At 41.8% G+C, this 23,744-nt stretch overlaps 1 protein-coding gene across 1 annotated transcript in view; it reads left to right on the plus strand.

Moving 5' to 3' along the window:
• Positions 1 to 23,220, plus strand: part of casz1 (castor zinc finger 1) — a 37,880-nt gene extending 14,660 nt beyond the window's left edge. Inside the window, exons 7-20 of the mRNA XM_041274055.1 lie at positions 2,874 to 3,038; positions 5,484 to 5,656; positions 6,069 to 6,904; positions 10,175 to 10,307; positions 10,745 to 10,808; positions 11,870 to 12,048; positions 12,175 to 12,297; positions 12,524 to 12,811; positions 12,998 to 13,196; positions 13,908 to 14,079; positions 17,133 to 17,281; positions 17,635 to 17,854; positions 18,650 to 18,976; positions 19,894 to 23,220. Coding sequence (XP_041129989.1) covers positions 2,874 to 3,038; positions 5,484 to 5,656; positions 6,069 to 6,904; positions 10,175 to 10,307; positions 10,745 to 10,808; positions 11,870 to 12,048; positions 12,175 to 12,297; positions 12,524 to 12,811; positions 12,998 to 13,196; positions 13,908 to 14,079; positions 17,133 to 17,281; positions 17,635 to 17,854; positions 18,650 to 18,976; positions 19,894 to 21,104 — 4,239 coding nt within the window. The 3' untranslated portion in view covers positions 21,105 to 23,220. The remainder of the gene's footprint in view (positions 1 to 2,873; positions 3,039 to 5,483; positions 5,657 to 6,068; positions 6,905 to 10,174; positions 10,308 to 10,744; positions 10,809 to 11,869; positions 12,049 to 12,174; positions 12,298 to 12,523; positions 12,812 to 12,997; positions 13,197 to 13,907; positions 14,080 to 17,132; positions 17,282 to 17,634; positions 17,855 to 18,649; positions 18,977 to 19,893) is intronic.
• Positions 23,221 to 23,744: the final 524 nt, after the last annotated feature.

Genomic DNA, 23,744 nt, shown 5'->3' on the forward strand with positions numbered 1-23,744 from the left:
CTATGACTTGCCATTTATTTTTAAAAGAAACAACAAACTTTGCTTTTCGTTATCACAGTTCTTTAGTCTGATCTATAGAAGAGGGGGAAAAAGACAACAGGGTAAGGTTTAAAGAAAAGAGCAATCGAAGGGTACAAATGTATAGCTCCTTAACCTGATAGTTTTGTTTTTAACCAAGCAGCCTATCATAAGATTGTGATTGTGGTGCTATTGAAATAAATAGGCTGAGTGCGTTGCAGTCCATTTCAGTTAGTACTGATCGATGAGAAACCAGCATGAGAAGAGGAGGAAACACACAATGAGAATGCAATTTCATGAACAAAAATAAGAAACGATTTTTTGTGAAAATGACTCACACAGTTAAACAGACCAGTGGCCATGTACTTTATGAGCATGAAAGCAGTTTGTCTAATTGTATTATATTGTATTGATGTATTTGTTTTGGGTGCCACAAGATGTGGTTTAGTTGGCAGGCATTGAGCATCAATTGTTTCCCGGAGACAATTTTTTTTTTTTAAGAAAATAACGTTGAAGTTTTTGGGCCGCAGAGTTTCGTAACTAGAAACTGGCAGTTTTGTTTGCCGTGCAAAGTGTTCTTATTTCAAGGCAACAAACAGGTACAGTCAAATCTAGATACCGTCTTTATTTATTTATTTATTTAATCCCCCCCCCCTTCAAGTCCCAGATCGTCTGCTTTCATAAAATGAGTATATACTGACGAAATGGATACAATTACTCAAATCCCTTTTTGACATTCTAATCTGAACAAGCCTGCTTCTATCTTGACAATTACGGAACAGCTTTCCCTATCGGTTGGAATTATTGTATAAGAGGTCAAGGCGCGTCAAGCGATGTGCATAAAGTGCTAAAAATATCTGTTACAGTTCAGTTACAACTGACAAGGGGTAACCTAAGGTGACGTACATGCATAGTATAGGGACACACCTTAGCTACTGGAACATACAGTCTCGCTAATAAGAAAAGGAACATGTATAGGCATTGTTTGAGCCGGTCACGGATTCTGGAACACGTTCAACATTCCAACTTCTGTTTTAAAGAACAGTAAAAATGGAATAGAGATCGTAGAAACATGACATGGTGTTGGGACGGGTTCATGAAAACACTGCATTAAAATATTAGATTAGCTCAAGCAATGACTCGCTTTATATCGCCAAGTCATAATTATTGTTACATCTCGGCTTTCCTTGACTGGCCGAGGAAGGTGCAGGCTAAGAAGCAGCCCAGAAGCAGGGCTGGGGTGGAAGTAATTGCCCTGCATCTGCTTTAAATATGGCTGTATTTTGCAGGCATCTGCTTGTGCTCTGGGGTTGTAGTCTGAACGTTTATAATCCACAATCACAATATTAATCCTTTCCTATCCATGTCCTAGTCATGTGCAAAACAAATCTAATAAATAAGCAGAAGGCGATTTAAACCCAGGCAGTATTCAGGTTGTAGTATGTGTGATAAACACAACATCCTTGCTGTATGCAAAGAAGTGTGTCTTGGGAATGAGGCCAGTGCTCACTATACCCGCTCGTCACATGATTGGTTTGTTTTGTATAGTCTGTAGATTAACGTCTGCGTGGTCAGACATTACAGTCCATTGCTACTTAACCTCTGTCGCAAACCCATTTAATTCTGTCTTTATTGGATGTCATGAATCGCTCCAAAATCCTTTTGCTTTAGCATGTTTTGCAGCAGTCCTGGGACATACTTGTCAAACTGGCAGTTCACCCTGTGCAGTCTTACATCTTGCAGCTTACCTTCTGTATATAACTGAAAATCCAGATTGACTTTTTCATGATGCATGGTTTACATCTGCTTTGCCTTACCGTGTATACAACATCAAGTGCTTGTACAGTACTTCATATTTCAGAAACGGGGAAGGACGGGGTCATTTTTAATGTGTCCGCCAACAGCCATTCCACAGCCAATATAGTGGAAAAATAAGGTTTCACGATAGTACTAAAATGTAATAGGAGCTTCTAAAACAGTGGTCAAGTTGACAAAGCTAAAGTACATTGAAACAGTAATCAATTCAGAACTTTTTCTTTTGTAATCAGTGAGTTTGATCACAATGACAATAGATACTGTAACGTTTAAGGAATGTAATCAGTTGAGATTGGACAGACACATTGATTTGCACGCAGAGGCTCTTGTTTCAGTTCCTGTAACACCAGTGCATGCTTATATGATATCATGTGATGTCATGCATATGCAACAGTGTTACTGGAATTAAGCAACGTTCACAATGGTTAGGGTTTCAGTTGCTGGGAGGCTGTTTGCTCTGGGTTGGAGATTAGAACTGAGAGCCTGGAAAACTGCATAGGAAAAGTGCCCTGTTGGGGGAAAACAAAGGAGTAAAATCTGAAAATCTGTAAAGAATCATATTGTACATACGTAACATATGTATGTACATGCTAAGTGTTATTTTTCTTTTGGGTTAAAGGGTATTTTTTCTTTGCACTTTAAATAAACGCTTACTGCCTGGAATTGGATTTTCTAAACACAAAACAAACACTGGAAACATGACACGGCATCCCAATCTAAATTGAGGGATTATTCTTAAAAAATAAAAAATAAAACAAATAAAACCTGTCTCGTAAGCCCGTGCTGGGGAAACGCCTCGCAGTGTTCAGTGTGATCCTCCTTCCAGCAACACACACACATGTACCCCCCTCCCCCGTCTTTTCACGAGAATGAATTTCAGAAAAAAAAAAGGCTAAAGTGAACTGGAACCGCTCTCCTGGCTTCGCACAGCGCCTCGCACTGCCAGTTGGCTTCTGCATTACGCAGCTGTTGCCAGAGTGATAAAAAGACCTGTTGCTGGTTCTCAAAACCTGTTGCTGTGTCTGTTCTGTCCCTCGCAGAGATTCACCAGTAAGCAGGACGTCATCCGGCATTACAACATGCACAAGAAGCGGGACAACTCCCTGCAGCACGGGTTCATGCGCTTCAGCCCGCTGGACGACTGCAGCGTGTACTACCACAGCTGTCACCTGAACGGCAAGAGCACGCACTACCACTGCATGCAGGTAACCCTTACACACTGACGCAAACCCCCTCCCCTTCACAGAGCTGCAGAAGGAGGGTGGGGAGGGAAGGGGGTGAATCAAGCCGACAGCCAATCAAGAACAAGAGAGAAAGCAAAACGCCACCAGCACCACCAACACACGCACACAAGGACAGCTGTGGCACCTCTCCGTTCCCAAAGGACTTTGAGATGTTGTACGGTTAAGGCAGCAACTGTTGCCAAGTAGTAGCCACCTCTCTTACCTGAAAGTGTTTGGATATTCATGACCTCTTATAACTCCAACCAATAAGGAAAGCTGTTGTGTAATTGTCAAGATTTTGGAGAATTGGCCCACAGTTATAACCGATGAAAGCCTTCACGCCCTTTTGTCGTTGTGTGTGTGTTTTTACATGCCTAGCATTATACAGTAGTACATCCAAAAAGCATGTTGTGCAATGCCTGCCTTGCTGCACGTTATACTACTATGAGATGTCCTGTGTTTTGCAGAGACTGCCAGTGTTTTAAAATCAGTATTATTTTACTGGAATGCATTTTCTTTTATATCATGCATTCTAGACAGAGAGCGTAGACCATCAGCCAATACTCCAACCACTCTCCCAAGCAGATCCCTTTCTATTTGTTCAAGCACAAGATATGAATCGTCAATCCAGTTTAACGAGCCCTGAGGGTGTACATGTGGTTCATGACCCTATAGGCCAGGGGAAGTGGGTTGGAGGAGTTAAAATATAATACCTGCCTTTTTAAATCAATAACTCTCCCCTTTGATTTTTAAAAGCTACACTGCTGTCATGACTACAAATACACAGAGGGCTTCCAGAGCAGTTTAGAAGCACAGGGTTTAACTGCACCTATAAAAGGAGTTTCAGTTTCTTTCACTTTTTCCATTAAGGCTAAATTACCATTTAAGAGCAGTTTTCATTTGTTTGAGAAAAAAAAAAAAAAAGGTGTCATAATATAAATAAATTTTAAAAATGTAAGGATGAAACGCTAACCAGCACCGTGTTCCCTTAAGCCTTTTTCTCCATAATTGGCATGGATGAGATTCAGTTAGTTGTTTATATAAACTTAACATTTTTCATGTTTTAGCACCAAGGACTGAGTTGCAAATTATTCCCTACCAGTTTTTGTTTAATTCTTTACGTCTGCTTATTTTCAAGGTGTCACTCCTGAGAGTTAATGTTGGAAAAAAGGGGGAGAGGGTGTAGATTTAAGATCTATTCTTTTTAAACCCCCTCCTAATGGCGTAATTGTTATTAGATGCCTCAGCGCTTGTTTTAACAGCTCTGAGAACGAGCAGATGTTGGCACAAGTTCTTGTGATTCAGTGTGAAAAAACCAGTGTGGCATTTTTTTCATTGTTTGACTCAATATGGTGAAGTTGCCCGCTTTGCTCGGGAGAAAAGTGCCAGGGATGATATACATTTGCTCTCTTCAATTCAAACATTTGCTCTTTCTATTAACCCAGAGGGCCTCTAAGTGCTGAGGAACAGAATATTTTAAAAGGCACCAAGTGACAGCTTCCTCATTTGGTTAATGACATAGAAATTACAGCATAGTAAAGGAATATGGTCAACCAGCGAAGATTACTAAGTGGTTTGCCTATGGGTGCCTTTTAAATTGGCAGTACACAGGTTCAAATCATGACCAGGGGTTGCAGGTTAGAGATACACAGGGCTAACCACACCAAGTTGCTGGACCTTTAACCTTTTCTATATAGGCGATACCTCGGCAAACAAGAATTTTGTCTGTATGTTTGTTTAAAAATGTATAGAAGCAGGAATGTAGCAGTATCTTCTATCAGAACGCTCCATGCCTTGTAAACATGACACATTTTATGGTGTATAGAAGCTAGACCGCACAGCAGATTTCAACGCTTTTCTTTTCTATGAACAAAAAAAAAAAAAAAAAACGGGGGTGTTCTGCACTGTAACGTCTTTTCAGCATCAAACGTGTGCCGAGTGCAAGCCCACAGTGATGACCTCCTCTAGTGCAGTGACCTGAGGGGAGATTGCAGGGGCTGGTTTAGCTGCAGGTGATACAGCGGTCAGTGTTTACCATGCTTGCTCATGGACTGTGATCTGAGCCCACGAGGTCTCCTCATCTTGAGTTACCCTGTAAGAGTGCAAGCCCCACCCCCACTAGCCATTTCAAGATGCAGTTCATCAGATCTTCCTTTAACAAAAAACAGTCATCCATTGCCCAGGCATACAGTGCTTTCTTCATTAAAAGCCTGTGTTTCAAATAAAGCCCGAGTCATTTATGCCGTAATATATTCTTTACTTTACGCATCAATTAAAATGACTGGACTGGTAATTGATAAGAGTTAGCATTTAAGGTATTACTGTGATCCTTATGTATAAAAAGGGTTAAACCCGAACGCACAACTTTTTTATGAAGCCCTTGCAGTGTTGTATTTGCGTATTTTTTTTGTTTTTGTCGTCCGACAGGTGGGCTGCAATAAAGTGTACACCAGTACTTCAGACGTGATGACTCACGAAAACTTCCACAAAAAGAACGCCCAGCTTATCAACGATGGCTTCCAGAGGTTCCGGGCCACTGAGGACTGTGGGACAGTGGAGTGTCAGTTCTACGGGCAGAAAACCACACACTTTCACTGCAGGTGAGCCAGCCAAGAGTTCAAAAAACATCTATAGTCTGTAAGTCTGTAAGAGAGCTTCAGTAGGTTGTTTAACAAAAGTCAAGTGACTATTCTAATAGAAATTAAACAGAGCTGTTAAAAAATACACTAATAGCCAAGAAACCAGCAACGAAAAAGGAAGGGAACTTTTTTGTTTGTTTGAGTCAAACAAGGCGACTGTAAAGGTTGAAATTTATAACCGTTGTCTTCTAAATCGTGTACTGAAGGACTTAATTTCCATCCTGTGACTTTTGCCCTTTATCTTGCATAAAAGCATTTTTGCATGTCCTGTAATAAAAAAAATATATTAAAAAGCAGTTTAGAGAAGGTGAATGTCAGTTGATGAAGGCTTTAATTATTCAGATATATGCATGGGTTTTCTCCTCTTTTGCAGACGTCCGGGCTGTACCTTCACTTTCAAAAACAAATGCGACATCGAGAAGCACAAGAGCTACCACATCAAGGACGACGCGTACGCCAAGGACGGCTTCAAGAAGTTCTACAAGTATGAGGAGTGCAAGTATGAGGGCTGCGTCTACAGCAAGGCCACCAACCACTTCCACTGCATCAGGGCAGGCTGCGGCTTCACCTTCACCTCCACTAGCCAGATGACCTCCCACAAGCGCAAGCACGAGAGGCGCCACATCCGCTCCTCAGGCGTGCTGGGCCTGTCCTCCTCCTTCCTGCTGCCCAAGGAAGAGCCTGACGAGTCCAGCAACGATGACCTCATGGACTTCTCTGCCATCAGCAGCAAGAACTCCAGCCTGAGTGCCTCGCCCACCACTCAACAGTCGTCCTCCATGCCCCACATGCTTCCGACACCCACCACCGCCATCTCCTCCAGCCAGACGGTCAAGCCCACCACCAGCCTCCCACTGGCTGGCAAGATGTCCAGCCTCCTCGCCCAGGCCCTCCCCAGCAGCATGCCCGTGGCGCTGGCTCTCTCCGGCTCCAACCCCTTCTTCCCCATCATCCCCAGGCTTCCGCTGCAGCTCCCTGTCTCCGCTGCCAGCTTGATCTCAGCAGCCTCTTCCAATGCTGCTTCGGCGCCCACGGAGTCCCTCCCCCAGAGTGGATCAGCCTCCGAGGATCCAGCTGCTGCTGTCACCTCCTCGTCACATGCAGTGTCCTCCATCATGGAGAAGATCTCGGCCAGCAAGGGCTTGATATCCCCCATGATGGCAAGACTGGCAGCTGCTGCCCTCAAGCCTTCTGGGAACCCAGAAACAGGTAGGAAATATGTAAGCTTGCTCGCTATGGCTTTACCAAGTGAGCTAAAAGAACTGCCCACAGTCATAATTGCACCATACAACACAGTACCATACCGTATTACAACAGCTCATTTCTTACTACAGGGTTCTGAATTCTGAATTGAATGTGGTAGCATGCATGGAAAACTGGTGACTGTACAAAACTGTAAAAATAAATAAATGAATGGAAAAACACTCAAGGCTTAGCTACAGGACCCCCTCTTTGCAGCAAGTCAACTCTACCTTGAGTCAGTGTCATAAAATCCTATTAGTAATTTCTATTATAACATACACCTAGCTATGATGTGCAAATAGCTTGTCTCTCAAGGGCACCTACAGTGCAGGTGGATTGTACTGAATGCTTATAAATCAGCTGGATTTGGGACTTCGCTGGAATGGACACATGAACACACACACACACACACTTGAATATATATATATATACATACAGAACATTATATATATATATATACTGTATATCCATGCACTACAATATGAGGAGGTGTTGACTGGGACCAGCTAAATGTTATAACAGGTGCCTTTGGATCAGAAGGTTGTGGATTGATGCATGTTGATAAGGGTGAAAGAAAAGAATGCCTGAGTCGACCAGAGGCTAGATCCCATTGCAGCTGTTCGGGAGAAGGTGGGTGTTGCCAGTCACATTAAAGCCAAGAGATTACAACCACAGTGCCTAGATACTAGAGATGTGCAGCGTCCTGTACAGAACAGTACAAATTCTATTGCATGCATGTGGTGCATCTGAGAGTGTGTGTGTTTCTGTCAGTCGCTCACTGTCGTTGAGACTGCAGTGCAGCGAGAACATCTTGTCATATCGCTGAGACTGTATTCCCTCGAGGTTTTTACACTTCTGCAGGCATGAAATGACTGCCGATTTTCCACAGTTGTTTTTAATTTGAATTGTATTATTGTTCTTCGCTGGGTGTTTGCTTCACAAACATGCAATGACAGCTTGCACAATCCTTAAATGGTGTGTGTGTGTGTGCCCCAGTGACATCACAGAGAGGTTAGAATGAGGTTTCAGTACCACGCTGGCATGCCCATTACACAGAGGGGGTGTCATCAGGAGGGTATGCTGGTGGGTTATTGGCACCTCCCATAAAATGCTCAGGTGATGCCGCAGCCCGTGTGTGTCTCTCAGGTGCTAAACCTGCATCTTTCCATGACTTCATTGTGTGTCAGTTTCATCAAAATGAAGAGGAAGTGGTTAGGAGAGTTGATGATGATACATGTTTGTGTGATCAAGGTGTGAATATTGACCCTAAGGGACCTTTAGACATTATTTATTTGAAGTTCCTTATTACACTTGTTTTTGAGGTTTGTGTCAATTCTAACAGTTTATGTCCAGCTTGACTGCAGTTGCAGTATCTTTAGAATTAGCTTGGTTTATGATGTTTTGTGATCTAGCGCAATCTTTCGATCACAGCTGTAAACACTGTCAAACATATTACAGTATATTTCAATTAATTTCATATTGTAAAGCGATCTCATAAAGGGATCGAGCAAAAACAACCTGGGACTTTTAATGATAGCGAGTTCCTGGTTCAGTCAAGGTGCTTGTCGTTTGAGTGGTGTGTTTTACACTGATTCACCCAAATTTTCTAAGCTGTGTTTTCTTTTTTTTTTAAATCCAGACATCCTGAAGGATTTACTAATTAGACATGCTGTTATAATTGTAATCACATAGTAGAGCATTATTCCTGGATATATTCCAGAAAGAACATTGCTTTGAGATCGTAACTTCAATTGTTCTGGATGCTGTATCTTGCTAATACAGCCCAGACCCTGATATGTGTTTTAATGGTTTTCTGTTGCCTTCAATATATTAAAACAAACCCGCCATGGACAGATTTCAGGCTCTTCTATTAAGTGGGGGTCTTCTAGTAGCTTAAAAAAATCATTAGAGCTCCAACTCTGTTTATTTAGGATTATACTAACATCCGTTCAGTAAATTTACAATGCCCATCCTTTTTAAAAGATCCCATCTCAAATGGTCCATTTCATTCTCAGTGTTGTCCTGAAGCGTGTTTTACAGCTAGGAACGAGACACTCCAGCTATTTGTCCCAGGGCTATGGGGCTGATGAGTGACTGAGCTTCTATGTGACACCAAGACACTGTGGATCCCACTTAGGTCTGACAGCTAAGCCACACAGCATGTCATGCATACCCTGTCTTTACACAACCCTATCTATATCTATATCTCTCGATAGAGAGATATAGATAGATAGATAGATAGATAGATAGATAAATAAAAAATAATCAGTGGTGCTAAACAAATTGAAATTACTTTTCCATTATATACCGTAGTTTAATGTCAGTGTCTCTGCAATAAACACATGAGCACTGTGGGCAAACTTTTTAATAAATAACCTCTGGTAAGTGCATAGGTTTTTCTCCCTCCCTCCCAAGCTCGAGTGGTACCTAACGTGTATTAGAATACAGCCTCTCAAGGCAGCTGTTGACTTGCTGCTTGTTGTAGTTCCTCAGCAGCCTTTTCAAGAGCTTCTGAAGCCAATCACTGCTGATGCACTAAGTATACGATTCAAAAGATCATCACAGGGACTGCTTTCTTATTCTTTTCTGTTTTTTTTTTTTAATAAAATACCACTTACCATCTACAAAAAAGAACAGCTCTCTCTATATAGCCTCAGGGCAAATTAATATTTCAGTCACTTCAGGATTGTGGAAAGAGCCAGAATGCGCACATACCTGCCAGCGTTCCCCCTGCCCCATCTTTTTTTTGTTTTAATTCCTGTCGCAAACCACACATCCACAAAATACCTATCCAGGAAATATGACTGGGAGGTCATGCTTTTTGAACTAATCTGATTGGCTGTCAAGTTCAATCTCAGTATCACAGCAGATGTTCCTTTTGGGCATGCTCAGTTTTGGCCCCGGACGTTGCTGGGGTAACCGAGATAGAAAAAGATGGAAGGGAGGGCGACGACCAGTCTAAATCTGCCACTTTTCCTTAGCATTAGCCCCGAGTTTAATAAATAGTCAAGAGGCAGGCCTGCAAATAAGTTGTGACAAGCACTGCTGAAAAAGGAATCTTTTACCCTCATTCCTCCCTTCCCTCAGTCACCACTTAAAAGCCTGGTAGTCATGAAGGCTTGACATTATTTTGCAATAATTATCACTCTCAGTATTCTTTTTGCTGGGACAGAAGTCAGGTCGGATCTCGTCACAGAAAATAATGCTGACCAACAATAACTCGCTGTTTCTCTTCAGGGATTGGCCAGCAAGCTCTGCCAGGGCGGTTTAATCTGGTTCAAGTGAAGCAAGAGCCCTTGGATGGCCCCACTGTGGCTTCTCAGGATTCCATGCAGGAACAGAGTTTGGATCTCAGCAAGAAGGACCACAGGTACAGCACAGCCCAAATCAGTAACTATGGCACCCTAAACCACAAATATAGTCAGTGTCTTCAGGCTAGCGGGGTTTATGAGCCATGTGTTGGATGCCTGTGCATTTAACCACGCTAGTGTAATCCTTAACAAAATAGGGCAAGCCCTACATGCAATCACTTTAAGTGTATATTCCTAGCATACATCATTTAGTAAAAGCATGTGTTGCTTCCTGTCACACTTCTACATGATGGTCAAGCTGGAACAGATCCTATGGACTACATTTCAGTTTCATTTCACTGCTGATTTGACTTTGAACCTTACCTTGGGTTCTTTCTTTATTTTAATAAGCAGCATGTTTTTTTTTATTGTGTTTCCATGAAGTCTGTGATGAATGTTAATATTTACTGTTCTCATGCAAATCTAGACTAAACATTGTTCATTTTCCTTGTTCCAGTAATGAATCAAACGGACACCCTGCACTGGCAAATACATCTCTTTTATCCTCGCTTATGAATAAGGTAAGATCCATCCATCAAACAGCTTTCATCCCAAGACAAATTAGCAGGACTCAGAGGGGGCTGTTTGTTTTTTAATGTTTCACCGCTAATAAGATGAGTCTGTACCATTTACATTTTCAAGCCATTTTTCATACAGCATCATTCCAGCCCACCACTCACAAATTAATATAATGAACTGGTAGAAGGATACATTGCCAGATATAGGGATGTGTTTATTTTTTGATGAGTTTTTTCTGAACCCTGCATTTGATTTTTGTTTATGGACTTTGCAAATTATTTACATTAGTGGGGGAAAAAAAGAATGAAAGAAATACAGCTTCATTTTTTAGTGTTAAAAAATTAACAGCAATCTTGGCCCTGAAGCCGAGAATATTTTAATATTGCATTTTCTGGAAATGAAAATGTATGCACGTTTAATCATATAACTTTCCAGATTGAAATAAACACTGTGTGTGTGTGTGTGTGTGTGTGTGTGTGTGTGTGTGATGATTTAAAGAGGCATCATTTTCCATTGCCGTGACCACTTTTACAATTGGGTGGCTTACCGTTGCCTTGTTTTGACAAATTTATGAGCGCAAAAAACACTTCTAGGTATTAAAGTATCCTGCCTGGAAATGGCCATAGAAGAAACATAGAAATTCCAACACTGGCCAGTGGAGATTAGCAGATGTACAGCTTATCATGCTGGATCAAAAGATTAGGGTTGAAAAACATAAACAAAGCATGCAAGCTATAGTGTAAAAATCATGTTGCTATAAGCATGTGCTGGGTAACCAGTAAATGTGTGTTGCATTTCCCAGCTGTTGCTGGAATTGCCTACAGGGCAATATCGCAGCCCAGTAGTCACTTTTGGAAGAATCCTGGGACTGACACCAGCCAGACTGGCTGAGTTCAGCCCCTTCCCTAGAGCAATTGTGGTCTTCCTTGAATCTGGCTGTTCATTGATCTGGACCACCAAAGGTTATACAGTATAGTACAGCACTGTGCATGTCTACACCTTTACCACACTCACACACATTCTTTGTTAAGTTCTCTCTAACAGCAGTGATGACCCTGCCTAGTTTTATCTGTTGCAGATGTCGCAGGCGAATGCAGGATTCTTTAACGCAATGAACGTTAAGGCGGAGGCGGAGAGCAGCCAGATGGGAGATGGCTCGGAAATGGCCCAGTACCTAAGCAGAGTGATGAAGACCCCGGTCCAGGACAAGCCAGTCGAGTTCTGGAGGACCTACCTGAGGAGGTACAGCCTGTCTGTTCCCCAGCAGACACTGATCAAGGCATAACCTTTTCAAAACACAATAGTAGAGTATAATGCAAAGGGTGATGGTGCAGTTCATAGGAGCCGTATGTGTTTCTTCCCTGCTAGGTTTGACACTGAGGATTACTGTGAGACACGGTGTGACTTTCTACATAAAGTTCATTTCCACTGTTTGGTGGAGGACTGTGGGGCCCTGTTCAGCACCCTGGATGGAGCGGTCAAGCACGCCAAGTGAGTTCAGAAATGAGTTAGCTGTATGTGGCTCCTTGACCTGGACACTGAATGGCCAATACCTTGATCCTCTAGTCACGCTGTAGCCGCTAAGCTTGACTTGTTTTTTTATTGTTCAGTGGAAACTATCTGATCCTCCAATTCAAAAGCATCTATATGCTCCGATAGTATTACAGTGTAATTTGTCGTCCCTGATCTGACAGCAGCTTGTTGCTTCTCTGTCCAGCTTCCATTTCAGAGCCACGTTGAAAGTGAAGTCAGAGCACTCTCAGAACCCTTCCTCAGAGGCAGGGCTCCCCCAGCCGCCCGCCCCTGTCTCCATATCCTCCACTCCCAGCCTAGATCTGCCCACCATGAGCCCCGTGGGCAGCTTCACCTCTGCCCCTTCACTCCTCGCCTGGAAGCAGCTCCCAGCCTCTGTACCCAGCCTGGCTGCCTCCTCGCCCCTGGCAACCACCTCCCTAGAGAACTCCAAGCCACAGGTCAAGCCAGGATTCCTCCAGTTCCAGGACAAGTGAGTGAGACAGCAACCACGTCGCAGTGCAGGGCTTGCCTGTTATTAGGACCAATACCAATGCTGTTAGAAATTACTTGCATTTATACCTTTTTTTTATTTGTTTACTTACACAAATAACTGTTAAGAAGTAATCCAGAATCAAAAAGTTACATGTTTCAAGTAAGTACTGTTTTTTCTCCTCAGTGATCCTTGCCTTGCGACAGACTGCAAATACTCCAACAAGTTCCACTTCCACTGTCTCTTTGGGAACTGCAAGTACGTGTGCAAGACGTCCGGCAAGGCCGAGTCCCACTGCCTGGACCACATCAACCCCAGCAACAACCTGGTGAATGTGCGAGACCAGTTCGCATACTACTCCCTGCAGTGTCTCTGTCCCAACCAGGTAGGGAAACGCCGTCGCTCCACACAGGGGAACTTACTAATATCAGCAGACACAGCGTGCACAGCAGTAAAGTGCTGAAGAAGGCTGCGTTCTTGCTGTGCACGGGTCTTTAGCTGTCTCTAGGCTGCTAGCTGCGGAACCCAGTTTCGTTTGTTTCTTATCTTATTCTGCACATGACACCGTGGCCCTTCTGTTTTATAAATGGGCTATATTAATTAATTGTAATAATCTATCTGGAAAAACCCTCTTGAAATGAAAGTATCTTGTTCTCAAGAGTATCCTAGGGAGGACTACCAGGCAGTTAGAAACAGGTTACAGCACAGTCCTAGCAGCAAAAAGCAAAATGCATTTAAAAAAAAAAAAAAAAGATCCGAGGCCAGGCTGGAAGTTCACTCTTCAGAATTTGTCTAGAAGGCCCAGGAGTTGGTGAAGGCTAGAATCTTGTTGTCAGGGGAATTCCGCGAACATTGTGCTCTGTAATAGAGCTGGGCTTAAAAAAAATACTACTGCCGCATCAGGAGACACTGTTGGGGTTTAATGCTTAAAAACATAAAAACAGGGTTCAATCCAAAGATGTTTGGAGGAAGCTGTGGTGCCCCTTCTGTTCATGCTCAAGCCCATAGAGGCTGAGTTAACCTCAAGTGCATGCACCTCTTTTGAAACAGAGTCCGTGGCTTGTTTACGATGTATGCTTTTATTTCTCCCCCTCAGCACTGTGAGTTCCGAATGCGAGGGCACTACCACTGTTTGCGGCCCTCCTGCTGTTTCGTCACCAACATCACCACCAAGCTGCCCTGGCATGTAAAGAAGCACGAGAAGGCAGAGCGCAGAGCGGCCAATGGCTTCAAGTACTTCACCAAGCGCGAGGAGTGTGGCAGACCAGGTGAGCAGGCACAGCGGATCGATGCAGAATTAAACCACTTCCTTTAAAAACAGCTACTGTAGGTTTTTAATAAAAACACCTGCACGGTTCTATAAAGCAACATACTCTTAATTTATATTTTAAAAAAATAATAATAATCCATTAGAAATGTATAGAAAGCTGAGCTATAATTTGGACAGGTAGAAACTAGTTTTACAACTGTTGCATCATTCATGCCAGTAAGGACTTCAGAGACCTAGACTCTGCAGAATGGTTTTGTTATGTAAAGTCCCACCAGTGCGTGTTTTTTTTTTTGTTTTGTTTTGTTTTGTTTATATCGCAGCATACAAAATAGTGTACTGTTGAAAAAAATAAAAAAACAAGATCAACAATACGCCCACAAAGAATCATAATATTTAATTTTGATGCTGTATGGGGGAAAATACAGAATTTACACTTAAAATTAACATGATCTACATTTGTTGTATTTATTTTGGTGTAGCTCCAAAGCTTGTATGTTATATTAAAATAATCTTCAAAAGAATGTAGTTACAACTCTTAATCCCATACAGTTAGAGATTTTATCTATCTATCTATATACACACACTGTATAAGCTGCAATGTGTACAGTAATAGTTCAAACCTGTCAGACCTTCACAATTAAAAGGAATTGGTTAATTATTGTGCTGCTTTAGCTTGGCATGTATGTGTCGAGACATGTCTGTGTGCGGAATCATTAAAAAAAACCCTTTGCTGGGGGTATAAAAATAAACACATTGCTATGCAACTGCTGCTGTCTGTACCTTTCCTTGTACTGTTCAGGATCTGTGGGGAACATTCTTTAAAAAAAAAAAAAAAAAAAAAAAAAAAAAGTTATCAATAGATACAAAACCTGGTATTTAATCAAATAATGTACGGCTTACCACCAAGTAGAACATGGTATCCACGACAACCACTGTAAACAGGCCCTGGATGTTACCTGGATCTCAGTTTACAATCACTCCTACTATTCAGCAGCTACTGTTATTTACTCAGGTTAGCATGGTTAATTTGATACCCTGCTTAAACAAAGCAGCCTGATGACGCATCATATTGTACCCTGGATGGGTTCCATGGCAACAGTCGGGCCGCCACCTGCCCTTCATGGTCCCATTTCATTTCTTTTACTGTGCTTGATTTGTAATAAAATTAGAACTAGCTTGCCACAATATTTAATTAAACTTACGAAAACCAGTGCCTTAATATGAATTCATGTAGCAATCAGAACAGGCCTGTGTGTTATAAAAAGCAACAGGAAAAGGAATGAAAAGATAACATAAAAATTAATATAAGGTAATGTTGCATTTATTTAAGTAGAGCCTTATTGCTCATCTGAAGCTGTACATTTATTGATATTAAATTGTTTAAAAACAGAAAGTACGATAAAATGGTTTCCAAATAAATTCAATTTCAGCTTTAAAAACCTCAGTTACATTTCTTTTCTGCATTCCCTGATGACGATAAACAGAACTGCTGCATTATAACCAAACATTTCCAGGTTGTGATTACATCTCATTGTTCCACCTAAGAATACGGCTGGTTTATTGAAGATGTCCTATGTTAAAAAAAAAAAAAAAAAAACAAGGTAAAGGATAGTAGAAATTGTGGTTTGCTATATGAGAATGGGTTAGAAGGTAGCTTTAAAATACAAACCAGTTTCAATAACAATGGGACAATTTGTAGCATCCTGCACCAAAAGCATCTCTGATATTTTCTGTATTATTTCCATACATACCCATACAAGTCTGATGCATCAACCTCACAGCACTCAGCAGCATTTCAGACGTCCGCACTCATGAACAAAAATTCAGAGAAAGTACTTTTAACCTCCCATCGTCAATGCATAAAAAAATAGAGATGAGGAAATTCTGAGACATTTGAGTTTTCAGACATCTGAAATGCTACTGTATACGAATGAATTAAATTCATACAAAATGATTGGTACCTACACAGTGACTCCAGTAGTGCCACAGTCAGAGAGGCCTGTCGCGCTGGTAAATGAAACCACAGCCAATCTCAGTGCTGATAAACCTCTTTGCTTTATTATAAGCTGTTGAGACAGGGAACCCCCAAACTCACTTAAACATGTTAATCTGATTGAGCCCAGACTTCTAGTGCTGCACACATCTGTGTACCAGTCTCCTGCAAGCTGGCGGACTGCCTCAGCAAGATTGAAACCTTTCCTACCCGCATGCATGGCACGCCTGCAGCACAGCGAGGGGAGAGTGAGGAAACGCTTTCTGGTGCGGTGTCGAGTGTCTGTAACCAAACCTTGCGGTGTGTGTAATCAAGAAGAAAAAAAACCTTAACTAAACAAAAACAGCAATCCTAGGCAACAGCTTCTTAGTACCAGTAAATGAGTTCCCGTTTCAGTTAAAACCGCTCTGAAAACACAATTTATTAAACTGTTTGCTCAGAATTCAGGGGTCTGGAATCCTGTGATGGAATTTGAAATATTGTAAAACGCCATAAATATTTGCAAGCCTTTTATTTTGCGTTTTTCGCATATGAAATAAAATGGGTGTGATTCACCAAATATTTGTCACAAATATTTATGGCTTTACAGTATTTATATTTGTATCCAAATTTTGAAACTAACATTTGAGCCTATTTTTTTCCCCAGTCATAGTTTCATGTTTTTTACAACTGTACCATAGTGAAGTCTGTAAAAGGGTCAAGCTGTGTAGGGATCACATATTAGAATGACTTTGCACTTACAGAATGAGTAATTGCGTCTGACTGTACAATTCTCATTTTCAGTTTTAATGAATATTCCTTCCCGTGCTTGGGGTGAGGCATTTAGCACAAATTGTTTCAGTTACACCTTCCTTCTTTGGTTTAGTACATGACACATTTGTATTTATGAGACAGGTATGATGTACAGCCATGCCTAAAACTAACACAATATTTACGTTCAATTAGGAGGCATCTATCAGCTGTAATGAGAATGATCTGAATTGATACCTTCGGATTAACGCATCCACACATTGTGAAATCTGGGAATGCTAATGCGAACGCTTCTCTCGCTCTCACAGGCTGTAAATACAACCAGGTGAACAGCCATTTCCACTGTATCAGAGACGGGTGCTTGTTCTCCTTCCTGCTCAAACACCAGATGACCTCTCACTCCCGGAAGCACATGAGAAGAATGCTGGGCAAGAACTTCGACAGAGTCCCATCCCAGGTAGGGGCTGGCTAAGGGCGTCATCTGCCAGCATAAAATGGTACAAGAAATGCCCACAATCCTGTATGAAATCAAATGTCTGTAAATCCTTTGATATTACACTGGAATTCATTATGTATGGCCATTATTTTAATGTTAAAAGTATTTAGCAGTACAATTAGAGAAGAATATAGGCTATTTAGATGTTAAACATATGAATAGTTGACTGTTTAAAAAAAAAAAAAAAAAAAAAGCCTTGTTTTGAAGGTCTATCCTCCCTCCATTTCCATACAGTTCAGCTCTTGCAATATATACAAGTCCTATAGAAAATGTACAGTGTACCCAACACCATCTCTCTCCCCCTATCTCTGCAGATGGCGTCACATTCTCAAAGGCAGGAGGAAATGCACCACATGGCAAACATGTCGTCCGGGTCAGTGGGCCAATCTGGCCTGGCCCCGAGTTTCATGGACGAAACAGACGACTACATGGACTACATGGGGGGCGGGAGCCCGCTGGGGATCTCGTCCGAGTCCTCAAACCCAGACCGCAGCTGCAGCAGCACTCCGGTGGGCAACGAGAGCTCCTCAGCAGGTAAGGGGGAAAGGGAAGGATTAGCCTCCGAACACACCCAGCATACAGAAGGATCACTTCTACCTCCGGCACGGCGAGAAGGCTGCGCTCATTTCACAGGGATGTTTTCAATCTTTAAGTCTTTCAGTGTCACAACAAGTGTCATAACAAATGTTGTTCAGCTGCCTCCCTCCTTGGATTTGCAGAGAAAGTGTAGAAAGATCCTTGAAGAAACCAAGTGGTACGTTAATTTCATCCCTGTGGTTAGTGATCAAATAGAAATTCACACCTGATAAGAGGGTTGGGATTCATGGATATGTGGATCCCAAATCAAAGCCTCTGGAATATCAGGTGGACTAACTGTTAGACATCCGTGCATGTTCCCCAAAACAAGCAGTAACGTTTTCAAAAGCTGCAGAACATTTCAAAAGCAAGCAGACATTCGACTGGATAGTGATCAGCATCAGGCCGCAGGCTAGTGCAGTGCAAATTCGTTGTGGTGAAACCACCAGAAGTAAGTAGGGGAAAGGTGTCAGGGTCTTGGAACCATGCTGCACACTAGCAGTGGGCGAGCTGAACAGTTTTCCATCTGTTAAGTTCATCTCTGCCTCTAAGATGCTTGCCTCCATTTGATTTGTGTCTTCTCTGTTTTATTTTTCAAATTATACATTTAAGATGCTTTTTTTTATGTTATTTTCATCTTTGGTTGCTTTGGCTGTTTGGGTTTTTCATTTGGTTTCTTTTTTGTGTTTCTTTTTTTTTTTCTTCTCCCTTTTCCCTGCTTGTTGTCCTGTCAACGATCTGTAAACGGACTAGGCTGCCTGGTCACCTATCCTGCTGCTGTGTATGCCACGCCCCCTTCCACTGACGCTACAGCCACCCACAGTGCACTGCAACCTCCGCCGCCTTCTCAGTCACTGCTCCAAACTCCACCTCCATCTTTCCCACAAGCCCTGCTCAGGCCTCCTCTTCCTTCCCTTCCATTCCTCCTCTCTCCATCCTGTGTCTCATACTCTCTGCTCAGCGCCACTCTGGGAGCCGCACGGAGCGTTGTCATGCCAACCAGTACGCCAGGTTTCAGTCCAATCATTGCCTCTCCGTCTCCAGTTAAAAGTGATGTCCCAGTAGTACAAGATGCTGCAGGTACTTATCTAACAACATGCTTAACCGTGATTGTGGTGTAGGAGCTTAGCCCATTCTCAGCTCACCCCTCCAATCTGTTTCTTACGAGGTTCAGTTGGGACTGTACACTTTAGTGCGGCATTAGGCTGTGGGTATTTGCAGAGACAATTACAGAAATTCTCCATTAAAATGGCTAGTCGCATATCCTACACGTCCCTAGTAGAACTAACTTCTTAAAGTCTTTTGGCTCAATCAGGCTGAGTAAATGCAAGTTGAAAAAAATATTTTAACTGTGCTGTCTGGGAAAGACCTATTAAGCAGTTGCTCCTGTTATTTTATTTACTGTATTACATACATACCCTGTGTTTTCCACCAGAAGTGTAGCTCTGCTGCTGTCCTCCCGATAATCTAATGATTTTAGTTTTCATCAGTCTGCCAATAACAGGATGAAAGCGCACCTCATAAACAGCACAAAGCACAGCGTTACAACATCCATTAACAGTAATTCATTGTGATCGCATTTAAAGTTTAAATCTGGTCCAGCGATTTATACACTAGGCTCAAAGGTCACATCATTAGCCGATTCTGACAGGTTAAGGAGGTTTTGTGTGGTAATTGGTTTAAAAAAAAATATATATGTGTCTATATCTATATATATATATATATATATATATATATATATATATATATATATATATATATATATATATATATATATTTGTTTTAAATCTGCTATGCATCGGCTGTAACCATTAAACTACCCATCACTATATAAAAATTATAAGTGCTGCTATAAAGTTTGGCAAATCCAAACAGATCTAATGAGGATGGTAGGTGTGCATTTACTTAGTCTCAATACAAATAAATACAGGACAGCAGCACAGGGCTCACAAAGGAAATCAATACCTGTTTCCTTTCCTCCTCCCCCCCCCCCTCAGGCAACACCATTTCCATGCCTACAGCATCTGGGGCAAAAAAGCGCTTCTGGATCATCGAGGACATGTCGCCGTTTGGCAAGAGGCGCAAGACGGCCTCGTCGCGGAAGATGCTGGACGAGGGCATGATGCTGGAGGGCTTCCGTCGTTACGACCTGTATGAAGACTGCAAGGACCCGGGCTGCCAGTTCTCCCTGAAGGTGACCCACTACCACTGCACTCGGGAGAACTGCGGCTACAAGTTCTGCGGGCGCACGCACATGTACAAGCACGCACAGCATCATGACCGCGTCGACAACCTGGTCCTGGACGACTTCAAGAGGTTCAAGTCCTCCCTCAGCTGCAACTTCCCTGACTGCCAGTTCTCCGGCAACAGCACCCACTTTCACTGCCTGCGCTGCGGTTTCCGCTGCACCGACAGCACCAAGGTGACGGCTCACCGCAAGCACCACGGGAAGCAGGACGTGATCAGCGCCGCCGGCTTCTGCCAGTTCAGCTCCAGCGCAGACTGCGAGGTGGCCGAGTGCAAGTACAAGCTCAAGTGCTCACACTTCCACTGCACCTACCTCGGGTGCAAGCACACTGTGGTGGGCATGTCCCAGATGGACTCCCACAAGCGCAAGCATGAGAAGCAAGAGCGGGGCGAGCTGCCCTCCATCTCCCCGAGCCGAGATGGTCCTGTGGCAGGAGGAGCAGTTATCCCCCCGGACTCTCCCAAAGAGGAAGGCTCCCTCGGTATCACTCCCTACTTCCCCCCTGCCGCCATCTCCTCTGACTATGACCCGCAGGTGTCCTCGATCAGCCTGGACAGCTCCCTCAACCTGGGCATCGACACCAGCAGCTCCCTGTTCTTCCTGAAGAATGCCGCAGGCATTGGCCTCAATGACTCCCTAGACCTCAGCAAGAAGTCCCACCACGGTGCTCTTGAGGTGGCCACTTCCACCCCCAACACCATCAACATGCAGGCACCTCAAGATGAGAACACAGCGACTTCAGGGGACGTGGAGGACGAGCTGTCCCCCGAAGAGGAGGATGATGATGATGATGAAGAGGAAGAGGAGGATGACGATTTGAACACAGACTCTTATGAAGACTCCATGCCCGAGCCCGAGAGCTTGGCTGGTGGAAAAGACAATGGAGAGAGTTTCGATGCTTCCACAAACTACACAGATGCTTCCGGTCTGGCTGATAACAACATAGCAGCTGATCCCTAAACATTTAGATAAAATAAAAACAAGAAGTCGATATGTAAATCCGTATGAAATGAACAAAAAAAACAGTAAGTGGCTTCAGTTAACATGTAAAAGGACAAAACACAAACTATTTACGACGGCCCAAATTCATTATTATAATTATGTTTACAAGACAACCAACGTTATTGATTTTTAATATGCAGAAGAAGAAAAACAAAATGGAACCCGTCTTCACACAAGGGCTGGGCGGAGTGTTACGCATTTGCTACACATCAGTCGTCCTTTGCGTGTGTGCATGTCTGTTTTTTATTTATTGTTTTGTTTGTAATTTTTTTTTCCCCCCAGTGTGTGAAAAAAACAATAGGAGGTTGGGGTGTGTGTGTGTGTGTGTGTGTGGAGGTTAACATACTGTACTGTTCCAAGGCATTTATAGCAGACTTTTAGGAGACTGCTGAACCCTTATTATCACTGAAAGGGAAATCAATATACAATTAATATATATATATATATATATATATATATATATATATATATATATTATATATATATATATATATATATATAAAATGATGCGTTAGGATAATTTATTTAATGAACATGAATGCATTATTACAGGAGAGCAGGCATGTCTGATTAAACCATGGGCTGCATCCTTCCATTGACCCCTGCCTACTTTATATTCTGTTTTCCCTGTATGCTAATGTGACCCCAGTCTGATAAGGTACACTCACAGACAGTAGCATTTCTGAGACTAGTCTACCCTTAAGAATACTGTTCTTCCTATTAGCTAGTGCAATGGTTGAATGCACAACAGTTAATTCCCTTTAAAAGAAAGGCAATAGTAAGGCTGCTGTGCTGAACCCGTGGTCTAGTAAAAGCCTAGAGGGTTCCACAGATACTGTTGGGATGAGGGGCCAGCAAGCTCCCTCACTGTAGGATAATCCAATCCACAAACTACATGTGGCTGGTGCCTCTCGTCACATGAGGACAGAAAATACATTTTGTACAACCAATCAATAATATTCGCAAGGGCATCACCTATTGACTTTTGCAGCAGTACCAAATTGCATTACAAAACAGCAAGAGAAAGCATAGCTCAAGTTGAAATGTCTGCAAAGAGATGCTGGATGGTCTTAAAGGTATAGTCTGTGGAAGGAGTAAAACAGAACAAGACGTGACTGACTTGCCGGCCTTCACGCCTCCTATTATGTTAAGAATTTTGCCAGATCCATGCTACTGACCTGAAACGTAACGTGTGTGTGTGTAGATAATCAGCAATCCAAGCAAATACATGTTGAACAGAAATACCGATTACAATTGTAACATCTTGCTAAGTGGGAAGCTCTAGAATCAAAATAATAATAGGGTTGTGCTGGCTGTGCTTTACCCAATACAAGAACTCACAAGACATAAAGACGGGTGATGTTCTATTGGAGTGCAATTCAAATGGAATCCCATGCTGCAGTTGTGATAACAGCATTGTCCTTTTTTGCAAATTGTTAGTGTGGATTTGTGTGAAGGTCTGCACGTTGTATCTGTAAAGAAACGGCACATTGAACTCTTCAGTTCTGAATCACTGAAAAGAAGTCTGGGGAGGAAAAAAAAAGGGGTAATATGTACAGAAAAATAAAACATTGTATTTTTATTTTTGTTTTGCAAAAACCACAATGGTTGAACTCAAAATGTAATGGTTTTATTTAATATTTATGTTACATTGCATTGAGAATAAGGGTTTTTTTTGCACTTTTTTAAGGGTCCTTTTAATGTTTTTAAACACAATATTATGAAAAATACAGCAATTTGTTTTTAATAGGGAAAAATGGGTTCAACTTTTAATTCACTTTACTACAAACCACCGATCTGGGTCGACAGGCAAGTGTTCTGCTTTATTTAATATAAGGACATGTTTTACTGTGTTAATGGATGGATATAACAGAAGGGAAACACTAATAAAAGGATTGTAATTTAAGCAAATGAAATTGTTCTGAAAATACGAACACTTCTATCAAAAGAAAATCCTGCTTTTGTGGCCGAGGCCGTCTTTTGGTTTATAATGTATGACTGTATATTTTAAACTGTAGAAGGACTGTGCGTATTTCATTGTATAAAGCTGATGAGCACTAGTGTCAATATAAAATTAATATAATTTTTTTTTTTTTTTGGACGGCTCTGAAAATAATTGCTAGGGATTTTAATGTGTGACGAGTCAAAAAAAATTTAAAAATGGTTGTACAGTATTTTTCCTGTAAAGGCTATATACAGAACAAAATGCTTTTTGCCGCAGAGATGTTTTGTGAAACCTAAAGCCCATCGGGGGCTATCGAGCCAACACACACACACTGATATATAATATATATTAGATCTATATTATATAATATAATATATATATATATATATATATATATATATATATATATAATATATATATTATATATCTCGTAATTAATCCCCGGAAAAGTCTGTTAAAAACCCGGCAGATGTGTAAAATCGTGACTGATTTCGTCGACACACTAAGTCAAAAATTTTGCTTGAATTTTGTAAAAAAAAAAAAAAAAAAAAAAAAAAAAAAAAAAACAAACATCAATAAAACTATGACAAAATGTTTATGATTTTTGTGTGCTTTTTATTTTATTATTTTGTTTGTTTATTTGGCCTGCCTAT

Source organism: Polyodon spathula, chromosome 16 (genome assembly GCF_017654505.1).
Source record: "Polyodon spathula isolate WHYD16114869_AA chromosome 16, ASM1765450v1, whole genome shotgun sequence".
Classification (NCBI taxonomy): domain Eukaryota; kingdom Metazoa; phylum Chordata; class Actinopteri; order Acipenseriformes; family Polyodontidae; genus Polyodon; species Polyodon spathula.